Here is a 13198-nt window from a genome sequence, read left to right as displayed (position 1 = left end):
GACCAAGAGTGAGCGTACAGGAGGATCGCGGATTCGTCATCCCCCACCCCGATTCTCCGCCTTGGGGCTCCCCTTCTACTGCGACCCGCTTCCTTGCACCACCAAAGCCCAGACGCACTGCATGATCAAACCTTCTCACCCCCAAGCCTTCAGGGGTCACTGAGTCCCACGTCACGTGAGTGGAGACAGGCGCCGGCGCCCACAGATTCCCGGCAGGTTCAGAGGCAGGAGACCAGGACCCAGAACTGACCCGCCCTTGCTCCGCCCCTCGCTCCGCCCCTTGCTCCGGCCTGCCCCGGCCGCCATCCCACCCGCGCCAGCAGCGGCTCTGTCCTTCGGCCGGCGGCCCGGTTCCGCCCCGCCCCTCGCCGTGCCACGGCCCCGCCCCGCTCAGACTCCGCCTCTGGCCCCGCCCACGCCGCTCGCTTCCCGCCCCTCGCGGCCCCACTTACTCTGCGGCCGGCGCTCACACCGCCGGAGCCGGCAAGCTGGTGACTGCCGCTGCTGCGCGTCCTCGTCTTCCCGCGTCACTGCTGCCGCCATGCCTGGAGGTCTCCTTCTTGGGGACGAAGCTCCCAACTTCGAGGCCAATACTACCATCGGCCGTATCCGTTTCCACGACTATCTGGGAGACTCGTAAGTGGCCACCTCGTAGCGTCCTCGGGTTACGCCCGGCCTCGGAGGTGCCTTCCCTATTTCTTCTACCTTCCGTCCTCCCAGCTCAGCCCCCTGGTCGCCGCCCGCCTCCTCCCCGCACCGGTTCCTGCACGTGCCTCTGGCCGAGTGGCTCCTGCCCCGCGTCGGCCGAGCGCTGCTGGGGGCCGGCCCCTCGACCCCATTCCGCCGGCGGCCCCCATGTGGCTGAGCCGGCTCCGCGGCGGGAAGGGGGGAGGGGAACGAAATTGGGTTCCAGCAGGTACGGGCACCGGAGGCCGATGCGGAGGGTTTGTTGCCTTTATCACTCGGTTTGGTAAGGGGTGCAAGGAGCGTGGCCGAGTTGAGGCGGCTGGGGCGAGGGCCGGACTGCATCAGGGGTCACTTCCCGGGACTTGTGCCCAGGGTCGCACTCCCTCCCTCGGTGCTGGAATTTGCTCCCTGGGGGAAGGTGAGTGTCTAAGGCCAGAGTCTGAGGACACTGCTGTGGGCGGAAGGTTCGGGACGGCCCAGCGCGCCGAGGACTTGCTTGCTGCAGTGGTATTTGCAGGCTTCTCGACACAAAATGTAAAAATTTAAACCACCAGCTGCCAAATAAGTGGCTGAAAGACTTTTTGTCCAGAGCCTCCTCCTGTGGCTGGGATATGATTTGATAACAGCTTTGGGAGGAACCAAGAACATTCTGTATGTAGGTGTGTCCTTCATTCCAGAACTTGCAACACTTGAAGTGAAGGGCTTTCTGAGGTTGCTCAGTTGCAATGGCCTGTTCTTGCCGCAGTAGGCCACTGCAGGCTCCTGGACGCCTGGACCTCCCCGCTTTTGAGACCCTTTTGTTTCCCAGTCATGTGCCCCTCACTGCTTCTTCCCCCCACTGCTTTGCTTCCAGCACGTGGCCTTGCCGGGTATAGCCAGATCTGGCCTGGCAGTCAGACCATTATGACTAGGAGTAAATTGGTGTTGCCCAGGTTTTACGTTTTACAGCCCCTGAATCAGCAAGCTTTTAAGTTGCTTGGTTTTAATCTGAAACCTCCCAGATATGTGTCATTATACTATGGCTCTGGAGTTCCAGTGGTCCCACCACACTGGTTTTCCCTTTTTTTTTTTTTTTAATTATTGAAGTATAGTTGACACACAGTGTTATATTAGTTTCAGGTGTACAATATAGTGATTAGACAATTCTATACATTACTCAGTGCCCATCACAGTTAGTAGTCACCATCTGTCACCATGCATTATAATATTATTGAGTGTTTCCCATGCTGTGCTTTTTATCCCCATGACTAATTTATTTTATAACTGCAGTTTGTACCTCTTAATCCCCTTGATCTATTTCACTCATCCCCCCCACCCCCTCTGGCAGCCACCAGTTCTCTGCATTTATGACTCTGCTCCTGGCTTTTTGTTCGTATTTTCTGCACTGTGGTGCTCTGAGGCTTAACAAATCCTCCATGATTTGTGTCCTTATTTTATTTACAGTGTCCAGATATATATGTGTATAGACAGAGAGAGGGAAGTTTATGACATTCATCAATGAGTGGACAGGGCTATGCAGAGAACCTGGGAGGGATTCTTACCCACTTAGGCCTACACAGCCCTTTACACTCTCTTAAGTCTATTTTCCAGCTGCCAATTTAAGGGAAAAGCTAAGCTTTGTGAAAGAGAGGACTAGGCTAGAAAAAGATGAAAAATGGAACATTCAGACCTTAAAGGCAGGGAGAGATATACAGACTGTGTCCAATCTCGTAATCTAGGTATTAGTATTTCTCCTAAAGTCCATGGGATTTTTAGAGTATGTTCCTTTCCATTCCTATCTACAGTCCTCATCCCATAGAACAAAATCTTATCAGAACTCTTAGATTGTATAAAGATAAATATTGACATAAAACATTTATTATAGCAATAATTATAAATGCCATCACTATTTAAGCTAACCCTACTTTTTTGGGTTTCTTGCTGTTGTTTATTTGCCCCTGGGTCTATCCTGATTTTATTAAAAGTGGTGCCTTTTCAGGGAGCCACCAGTAGGAAGATGAGAAAAATATCTGCATCTACAAACAAAAATATAACAAGTCTGCCTCAGGTCACTCCTGGGATTGTGTTCCCTCCCCTACCTTGAAAAGAAGTTTGAGCTCTTTTTATAATTATAATACATGGTTTTGCCTAATGCAATTTCCCCAGGGACTCCGTTCTGTGTGTGATCTCAATTCAGAGGTCAGCTTTTGATCTAGGTGTTTTTTGGAGGAAAAAAAAAATAATTTCAAACATTACAGGTATCTGCCCTAACCCTGACAACTGGAAACAACTAAGGGGTTTGGGTGCTTCATTTGGTGAGTTTAATGAGCTTTAGCTCTGTTTCTTTGTGTATATGGTAGAAGCAGCTTCTTTACGGTACATCTTCACCAAACAAAACTTGTTTTCCTGGGGTTTTCTGGGGGTTAGCGAGTGAGGACCCTTCCCTTAAAGGAGGAAACCTTTTGTCTTTTGAAAATGAGGAAGGAAGGAAATGGGATAATATAATTGAACTCCTCTTAAGAGCACACACAGTTAGGGAGACTTAGAGGGGAATGCAGATCATAGTAAGACATCCTCAGACTTACCCTCTTCCTAGCCATGTGGCACACTGGAGTTTGGCCTCTGAGGGGGACAGGATGTGAAGTGGCTTAAACTGAGTTCCTTAGCATGATTCAGCAAAACCTTTTCGATGCACAATGGAAAGAGTGTGTCTGACGCTTCTAATTCATCAACCCTTTAACAACTCAGGAAGAAATGCCCTGTTTTTCTCTCAACTCTTGGAAACTTTCTCGTAAGTCTCATCTGACCCTTAAGCAGATCCTTTACCATAGAATCAAAGGCCTAGATTTTTTACCCATACCTAGATTATTTATATCACAGGATGTATAGCCCTCTTACTGTCCTTTATAAAAAAGTAAACATACCACAAACCTCCAGAATCTTCAAAATATTACCTCTCTCTTCCCAGTCTTGCCATAGGGCCCTCTATCCTCATTGTAGGAAGGCTTTTCCTTTCCTGAAGCCTTGGGAGTTGAGTGGCAGATGTAGGTGGGAGGGAGGTACCCTTGTCTTTGCTTTGTTCTTTGTGCCTCAGGAAACTTGGCAGATTTTGAGAGGTCAAGCTTGGCATCTAGACTGAGTTGAGTTATTTAGTAGTTTAGGATCCTGGTTTAACACAAGTCCAGCGGGGTGTGGAGAACCCGGTGTTAAATTTTCCTTTTCAGTCAGAAGAGTAGTTCTGTTGCCAAGGAGAAGGAAATGGTATTCCAAAAGTTCTTGGTGACTTTTAGCTGGAAATATGCTTAAAACTCTATATAAAGTTTCATCCTAGGTAATGATGATTTAGATATTCATGTTTACCTAAGAATCTGTAGTTGTCAAAATCTGTGTTGTAGGCGGCCAGTTTTCTTGCCTACTTGGACTAAAGCAAAAAGGAAAAGAAACTGCAAAGGAAGAGACAGGTAAAACTCAAAAGTGCGGTAGCTTCGTCAGGGTGCAGAGATTGGGTGTCCTGCTTGGCAGGCTTGGTAGCTTTATAAAAGTTTTTATATCCACTCACTACAAAGAAGCCAAGTGTCAGCTTTAATTTTACATATAAATAGAGGATAGAAGCCTATTTATTTGAGATTATGTAACCTGTTTATTATTGCAGTCAGGCATTTGGTTGGATTGGGGCATATTGGGACATCCATTATTATAGCCTAGAAAAAAAGTAGAAGTGGGTAAGAAGGGGGGAAAAGGTATTTCAGTAAGCTTGTTAGTTTGAGTAGCACAGATTTTATGTGCTGAAAAAGAGTCAGGGTGGCCCTGTAGTTGTTTAAGGAGGCAACACCCTTAAATTACAGTCTCCTAAGACATTTATCATGTGGAATTTCATATGTTTGGTTGAATCGGGCTTTCAACATAGGCTTTTCTGGAAGTCAGAAGATCAAAAAGCATTCCACGACAAAAATTTAAAAGTAATAGTCCTCGGGGCGCCTGGGTGGCGCAGTCGGTTAAGCGTCCGACTTCAGCCAGGTCACGATCTCGCGGTCCGTGAGTTCGAGCCCCGCGTCAGGCTCTGGGCTGATGGCTCAGAGCCTGGAACCTGTTTCCGATAATGTGTCTCCCTCTCTCTCTGCTCCTCCCCCCGTTCATGCTCTGTCTCTCTCTGTCCCAAAAATAAATAAACGTTGAAAAAAAAAAAATTAAAAAAAAAAAAAAAAAGTAATTGTCCTCATAAGCACTTATTTAAAAAGGAAGTCATTTTTGACATAGGATTTGTGATTTCTCATTCTACATGACAGTGATAATCCCTCCAATAAGCTGTGGCTTCCTTTTCCTTCATCTCAGATGGGGCATTCTCTTCTCGCACCCTCGGGATTTCACCCCCGTGTGTACCACGGAGCTCGGCAGAGCCGCAAAGCTGGCACCCGAATTTGCCAAGAAGAACGTGAAAATGATTGCCCTCTCAGTGGATAGTGTTGAAGACCATCTTGCCTGGAGCAAGGTATAGTACCAATTGGCATGTGCTTTGAGGTTATAAATCAAGGTATAAATTATGTAGAGTAGCTTGGGTTTTTTGAGGTAAAGGTACAAGTAACTTCAAGTTCAGACTTCACCTATTATTTGAAAATCTGACTTAAACTGCACAGTGATCTCTACCTTGCTAAATGCAATGCTCGGTTTTTAGCCCTCGTCTTTCCCGGCCCACTAGCAGCCTTCAACCCACTGGTCATTGTATATCCTGGAACATTTTCCTCTCATGGCTTCCAGACACCACATCTTGAGCTATTCCTGTTTATGGTCAGAGTGAGCTTCCTCACCCCCAACTCCTAGTTATGCTAAAGTTGCCCTGAATTCATTTATTGGACACCGTCTCTTTTTATCTATACCCTTCCCCTTGGTGAGCTCATCCACTCACATCTAAATGCTGTGATTCCCGAATTTCCATCTCTAGGCCAGACACTGCTGGTTCCCAGCCTGCTACGACCACCGCCAACTCCCATCTCCCCTGGGATGTCCTGTCATCTCACACCTAGTATGTCTGACACTGGCTTCCTTTTCTTAATCCGAGATCTTACTCATCTTAGCTAATGGATACTGCGTTTTCATAGTTGGCCAAAATCTAGGCATCATCCTGAATTCCTCTGGTTTTTCCATATCCACGTCTGGTTCATCAGTAAACTTGTTTGCTCTGCCTTTAAAATGATGCAAAATACTATTTGGAAGACTTTCCTCGGGTAGCTTTGTGGCTTGTGCCCTTCCTGCTTTCAAGTCTTGACTCAAAATGCTACCTCATCAAGGCCTTCTTCCACGGCCTCCTTATCTAAAATTATAACTCCCCTCCATGTTCCTTATCCCCCTGTGATTTTTTCTTTAGTATTGTCACCATCTAAAATAAAATGTTCTGCACGTTGCTAGTTTCATTTGTTCATTTGTCCACACCCATCAGGCTCAGCAAGGCAGACTCCTATTTTGTGCTCTGCCGAACAGTGCTTGGCACTCAGTGTATCCTAGGCAGTCAGTCTCTGTGTGTTGAATGCACGAACGGAAGGAATTGTCTACTTTGAACAAACGTTTACTTGGACAATAAATGTGGTGGTCTAAACTTGAGGACATTTTGATGACTTTGCGATGATGTGCCACTAAAAAGTGATGATAGGTAGGCTCTGAAGGATGCTTACAATGTACTAGGCACTCTGTCAAGCACTTGTTATGCAACTGAATAAAAGATGTGGTACTGACTTGTGAGCTGGCCACCTGGGGCTGCAGCCCTTGGCCATTTCCTGCTAGTTAATTCTAAGTGCCCGAGATTAGAAGCATCATATACAGGAGAAAAGAGAAGGGGATTTCTCTTGCTTACAGTGGCATTTTTTTCATCCCTTACATTTGGCTGTGACTGGTAAGTGCATTTCTGCACTATGCTCTCATGTTTGCCAGTGAGAATACTTTTCCTCCCACAGAGTTGGAGGGACTTGCTCAGGGTTGGCTGGCTAGGAAAGGATGGCAGTGCAATTGGAACCTCAAACCAATGCTGTCATTGATACTACATGGTAGAGAGTAGGAATTCATCTGATTTAGGCTAGAATAAAGTCAAAGCATGTGGTTCTTTGGTGTTCGTGGATATAACGTAATGCCCATCAGGGAAGTGGCAGTGTTGACCGTTTATTACCGTACAGCAGCCATTGAAACTAGAAACCACCAAAGGAAGAGTTGATTGCCTCTTGTAAAACACCTTTTAAAGTAGGAGCATGCCCGGGCTCATTTTAGCCTGTGAGCCTCTGCCTTGAATTTTCAGAATTGTGAGAGCACTGAACAGGAAACAAGTCCCACCTATCAGAAGCAGTGGCCAAACTTTGGCACTCAACTGGTTATATAGGAAACTTCAGGACGCCTCTAGCAGAAAGCCCTTTTGATTATTATTTAGTTGTGATGAGTTGATGGGGGGCCAGTGACAACAGAAAGGAAGTTAAGATAATAAAATTAAGGAACTCGTCAAAATGTGTTGTACCCGTTTCAGAGTTCACCTGTACCACTTCTGTCCTGTCGCATCTCTGCTGAGAAATTGACAGAGGCTCTATATCCGCCATGACCTCAACCCCTATGTTACTTTTAAGGCTCCACATAATAAACAGACCTTATTCCAACCTTAAATCCTCTCTCCCGCTGCTTCCTAAAGCTCTACCCAGCTAAGTTACTCACTCTCTTCTCAGTTATTTATGCTCAGACCTGCCTGCATGTTTCATTAATACTGCTCCTCTTCCCTGTGAAAAATCTCATCCATCCTTCAAGGCCCCAGGTAGAATCTCTCCTGAAGTCTTTCCTAACTCAGGAGACCTGTCAATGGGGACATTAGTATACTTCAGCATTTACAATCTGCCATGTAAATATTAGAGTCTTGCATTTGCTGCTACTTCACATGGGAATCATCTTAACCAAAGTAGAAGTTTCTTTGAAGGCAGGTGCCATGCCTCACTCATCCACATGCACTTGCCCTCGTGCTTACCCCACGGGAAGTGCTGCATCATTACTTGATCAAATACGGGAGCTAGATTTTCTTTTTCAAAGGCTTCTAGGGATAGGAAAGGTAGGAATGAATGAGTAAATGAGTGAAGTTTAGTAGGGGAAGAGAGTAGAATAAGGAGGAAAGTACATTATTGTCTTTCAGTTCAGACCTGAAATGCTTTGTTTTCTATGTGGATTTCACCCTAGTGTAAATTTACCTTGGACTTGTCCTTAAAGTATATATTCAACTCTCCATTCTTGGATTTGCTTCAAATTTTATGGGTTTTTTTTTTTTTTTTTTCATTTCTTAGTATCTGCTGTATAGTAGCTTAATGTCTGGGTCGGGGTTCTTAGCGGGCAGGGACCAGATCTGTAGAATTATCTTTGCATGTGGCATTACTTTTAGATGTGATGGACTTAATGAACACATTATTTCTGATGGTATTTACTTGTTGGGTACCCAGAGAGGTACCTTAGATTGGGATCTAACTCTACAGCATTCAACTTTTAAAGCATTTCTTGCTGCTTTCTGTGGGCAGTAAAATCATGCCAAATTTTAAGAGACCTGGGCATGAAAAGGGTCTGTGGTTATAACCTAAGTACTGTACTGTACTGTTATTTCTGTCAGTGAGTGATTGGGGTGAGGAGTGTTCATTCATTCATTTTTTTTTTTACTAAAATCGCTTAGAGAAAATTATGATTGTGTTCCTCTTCCCTATCTTGCAAGATGTTCATTGATTGAATTCAAAGAATGTGCCTGGTTTAGATTTTTTTTTTTTCCCTTTCACCTGCATTTCAGGATATCAATGCTTACAATGGTCAGGAGCCCACAGAAAAATTACCTTTCCCCATCATTGATGATAAGAATCGGGACCTTGCCATCCTGTTAGGCATGCTGGACCCAGCAGAGAAGGACGAAAAGGGCATGCCTGTGACAGCTCGTGTGGTGAGTTGTAGAAATCCATTAGTTGTCCTCATGACTGGCCAGGCTCCGTGTACAGCTGAATGCTTACACCGACTCGAGGAATAGGGGAATATCTCCAGTTATGAAATAATTAGCGGCAATCTCACTGACCATCCGTACTGCTGAAGCAAAGTAAAATTTTCAGCTAAATTTGATAACTTTTGGAAATGTACATAAAATAAGTAGTTGATCATAAGATATCATCTAGAATTGAGGAATCTTTTTCCCAGGTCTCCTAACAGTCCTCTCTTTTAAAGTGGTGGGCCATAATACCCTTCTTCATAAGGCAACTGTGGCTGGGAATTCCTGTTTGTCCTTACCTACTAGAGAACAGACTTAATCCCTCATCTGCAAAACTATACAACTATTTGAAGACTGGTATCAACTCCCATCAGTATATTTTTTTAAAGTTTTTTTAATGTTTATTCATTTTTTGAGAGAGAGAGACAGAGTGCGAGTGGGGGAGGGGCAGAGAGAGAGGGAGACAGAATCTGAAGCAGGCTCCAGGCTCTGAACTGTCATCACAGAAACCCGACACAGGGCTTGAACTCGGGAACTGTGAGATCATAACCTGAGCCAAAGTCAGACACTTAACCGACTGAGACATCCAGGTGTCCCCCACCCCCATTAGTATATTTTTAAGGTAATCATCCCTAGTTAACATAGTACCTTCCTGAGGCCTTTCCTGGATTCAATTTGCATATCAGGTTTTCTTACTGAGACACCCAGAACCAAATAGAATTCCCTTCTAAGTTTAGAAAAATAACATGGAGGGGCGCCTGAGTAGCTCAGTCGTTTAAGCCTCCAACTTCAGCTCAGGTCGTATCTCGAGGTTTGTGAGTTCAAGCCCTGCATCGGGCCCTGTGCTGACAGCTCAGAGCCTGGAGCCTGCTTCAGATTCTGTGTCTCCCTCTCTCTGCCCCTCCCCCATTCACACTCTGTCTCTCTCTCCTTCAAAAATAAATCAACGTTAAAAAAAAAAAAAGAAAAGAAAAAGAACCTGGAGAAGAAAATTATCTACACTGAAGCCACCCAGATTAATAGTTTGATGTATCCTCCTAGATGTTTGCTGAGGGCAGGGTTGGGGGCAGGGTTTGGGTTTTGGTTTTTTTCTACACTCTTGAACATTTCTAGTAACTAAAGAGCTTTCAAAGAAGCTTTGATATCAAAAACACTTAAAAGAATTATTCCTATTTATGCATCTGTGTGCTTTGCAGGTATTTATCTTTGGTCCTGATAAGAAGCTGAAGCTGTCTATCCTCTACCCAGCAACCACTGGCAGGAACTTTGATGAGATTCTCAGGGTAATTACCTCTCTCCAGCTGACAGCGGAAAAGAGGGTTGCCACCCCCGTTGATTGGAAGGTAAAGACGTTAAAAGGGCAGATACCCAGCTCACCTTCAAGGCCTAAGGGGCCAGTCTCTAAATGGCTATCTTCTGGGTCTTTCTTACTTGGGGCTCTTTTTCTGGCACGCACACACACTGGCAGGACTTTTCCTTATGGCTGAGTTTCAGATTTACTATGAGGCCATTGTCAAGGTCTTCTTTGTATTTTTATATGAAATACAAACTCCCCGTATTGCCTTCTAACTTCCATATCACTTGATCAAATTAATTGGTCAGAATGATTCCTTTTCTTTTTTAAGTTTATTTATTTATTTTGAGGAAGAGCACGAGCAAGGGAGAGGAGAGGCATAGAGAGAGAGAGAATCCCTTAGCATGGAGCCTGGGGCGGCCCTCAAACTCACGAAGTGTGCGGTCATGACCTGAGCTGAAACCAAGAGTCGGATACTTAACCAACTGAGCCACCCAGAATGATTTCTTAATAAAATAATTTAAAAAAAAAAAAACCTTTAACCCTTCCCAAAACGAGCAAAATGTTGGCAAAATATTTATAGCAAAACTTAGATTGGCCACTTGAGTCATGGCTATAAAACTATTTGGTGTATTAATGTCTGGAGCATTTCACTTCTCTTAAGCTTCAATTAGCCTTTCAAACCCCATGTAGAATTCTCAGACAGGGATAATATCACAAGGGCATCTTAACATTGCTACCTTTTTAAAATATGCTCACCTGAATACCAGGTTGTGTTGATTTGTTTTTCCTGACAGGCAAATCATTTAAAGTCTGTATCTGTCCATTGAACATGTGTTTATTGAGCCCAGGCAGTGGGCTCTGGGCTACAGCAACAGTGAACAATATAAATATTAATGTAAATGGGAGTCCCTGCCCTCAGAGAGCTTACATGCCAGTGGGCGGAGACAAACAGTACGCAAGTTTACCATGTTTTAGGTGGCAATAAGTGTGACTGAGAAAAATCAAGCAGAGGTGGAGAGAGTGGGAGCATAGGGGTGGGAGGGTAGGTTTTATAATTAGCTGTCAAAGAAGGCCTTTCTCTGAAGGGAACTTTGGGAAGGACATGAAGAAAGCAAGGGACCAAGTCGTGCTTGTTTATGAGGGAGGAAAGGGCGCCTGGGTGGCTCAGTCGGTTGAGCGGCCGACTTCGGCTCAGGTCATGATCTCACAGTCCGTGAGTTCAAGCCCCGCGTCGGGCTCTGTGCTGACAGCTCGGAGCCTGGAGCCTGTTTCAGATTCTGTGCCTCCTTCTCTCTCTGACCCTCCCCTGTTCATGCTCTGTCTCTGTCTCAAAAATAAATAAACATTAAAAAATATATATATATGAGGGAGGAAAACCAGCGTGCCTGGAAGAGCAGGAGCGGGAGGTGGGGCAAGGAGGCACGATTCATTCACACTGGGCAGCGGTAAGGACTTAGAATTTAAATTTTAAAGTGTGGTGCCAAGACGTCACTGGGTTTAAAACAAGACCATTTCTTGTTAAGATGGGGACATTGTTCTCTCAGCAAAGTGTCGAAGATCATCCTGTGAAAACAAAATTCCTCAGAGGGGAGAGAGTGACCAATACTGGGTTATTCTCATGAGCACCTGTAGCTACTTTTCTGAAGCTACTTCTTGGCCTTCAGGCTTCACTGTAAGAGTGAATTTCATTATTTTCAATGTCTTTCAATAGGATGGCGATAGCGTGATGGTTCTTCCAACCATCCCTGAAGATGAAGCCAAAAAAATTTTCCCTAAAGGAGTCTTCACCAAAGAGCTCCCGTCTGGCAAGAAGTACCTCCGTTACACGCCCCAGCCGTAGTCCCCCAAGGAGGTGGTTAGCACAGTGAGCCAGGGGACGCTGGCTGCCAGTCATGTTCTCCTGCACCTGTTCCATAACAACATCCTGGTGTGATCACAGCCAAGGCCTTTAGGTTGCTATACTACTGGCTTATTAAACAAAATGGCACTAAAAATTTCTTGGGATCCTTTCCTCTGTGCCTTCACCAGCATTCTGTTCTGTTCCTGCACCGTAGCACTCTCTGCTGTCTCTGAAATGTAGTCTGTATGTGAGATTCAAGTCTTGGATGTCTACAGGATGTGGGGGTCGATGAGGTAGTGTCAGTTGATGGTGGAGAAAGTCTGTTCTGCTCCATCATAGAATGACTGTCAGGTTTTTAGCTGTTCCAATCAAATCCAGAACTTGACGTTCAGATTCCCCTGTAGATACGAGTATATAACCCAAAAACCTGTAGAGTATCCAGAAATTCTCCACTCTTCAGGGTTTTGATCGCAGCGGGGGCAACAAACTTTTCAATTCTATACTTTTTCAGTAGATAACTGAAGTGGGATGAGCGGGGGAGGAATCTTTAAATATTTTGCTATAACGAAAATTTTTCGAGAAATTTCTATTAAAAAAGAGAGGCTATAGAAGAAGTTCCACTTGCCTGCCTGCCAGGGAGGTGGACCAGGAGGTGTGAGCGATACGACAGTGCCATGTGCCTTTCATGCAAAGTATTTCCATATGTCTGTCTGCTCTACACTGATGGGCGCAAGAGCACACCTTGGGAAGAAAGGAGGAAATGATTGAAAATGTTTTGTTATAGAACTATTCTTGCAGTGAGGGGGTGGGGCTGTTTTCTGAGTTTTGCTTTTTGGGGATCAGCAAATAAATTCTTTGTTAAAACTGGATCAGAGAATTCTGTTGTCACGTTTTGAAGTGCTAGTTTAGACTCCTGACCCGAAGGGCAGAGCTTTGCTCGCTAGGATCGGCATCAGTACTTTTCTCCAAAGGCAGATACGTGAAATTTCTTGTGACGAAAGTGGAGGAGCAGCTGACGAACAAGGAGATTTCACCACATCTCTTGGCCCACTTCACTCCTTCCTGTTACTTCCCTGGGTCCTTGGGTTTGTGACGACCCCCCCCCCCCCACCTGCTGTAAAGAGCTCTCCTAACATATTACTTTAATTGGATTTACAAGGCTTAAGAATGTGAATCTTGAGGAGAGTAGTACACCTGTGCGTTTCTGGAAAGAATACTAACTACTGTGAACTCATGGTCTCTCACACTTTTGTTAGGCTGTGCTGATAAGTCCTGGGTTTAGAAAGAAGTGTCCCATACCTAGTATAGTCCCTTGCATGTAGCCCTCCATATTTTTTTATTGAGTAGAATAATGTAAAACATGATGCCTGGTGCCATATGGTAGACGAGTCATTAAGTCTTTAGTTTCCTTGAATTCTCCACA

General features: G+C 45.0%; 1 protein-coding gene across 1 annotated transcript; it reads left to right on the top strand.

The window, feature by feature from the left end:
* Positions 1-431: 431 nt before the first annotated feature.
* Positions 432-12644, top strand: PRDX6 (peroxiredoxin 6). Its single transcript, XM_025926278.2, has 5 exons — positions 432-636; positions 4999-5155; positions 8453-8599; positions 9835-9981; positions 11647-12644. Exons 1-5 carry the CDS (start codon positions 542-544, stop codon positions 11773-11775), a joined length of 675 nt encoding a protein of 224 aa, XP_025782063.1. The 5' UTR covers positions 432-541; the 3' UTR covers positions 11776-12644.
* Positions 12645-13198: the final 554 nt, after the last annotated feature.

Source organism: Puma concolor, chromosome E4 (genome assembly GCF_028749965.1).
Source record: "Puma concolor isolate L17-30 chromosome E4, mPumCon1.1.hap2, whole genome shotgun sequence".
Classification (NCBI taxonomy): domain Eukaryota; kingdom Metazoa; phylum Chordata; class Mammalia; order Carnivora; family Felidae; genus Puma; species Puma concolor.
This window is presented reverse-complemented; position numbering and strand designations above follow the sequence as displayed.

Excerpts from the sequence above, each read along its gene's own strand:
- PRDX6 (XM_025926278.2), top strand. The coding sequence starts at position 542 with ATGCCTGGAGGTCTCCTTCTTGGGGACGAAGCTCCCAACTTCGAGGCC. Across the intron at positions 8,600-9,834 it reads TGCCTGTGACAGCTCGTGTG|GTATTTATCTTTGGTCCTGA; the intron begins GTGAGTTGTAGA and ends TGTGCTTTGCAG. Across the intron at positions 9,982-11,646 it reads CCACCCCCGTTGATTGGAAG|GATGGCGATAGCGTGATGGT; the intron begins GTAAAGACGTTA and ends GTCTTTCAATAG.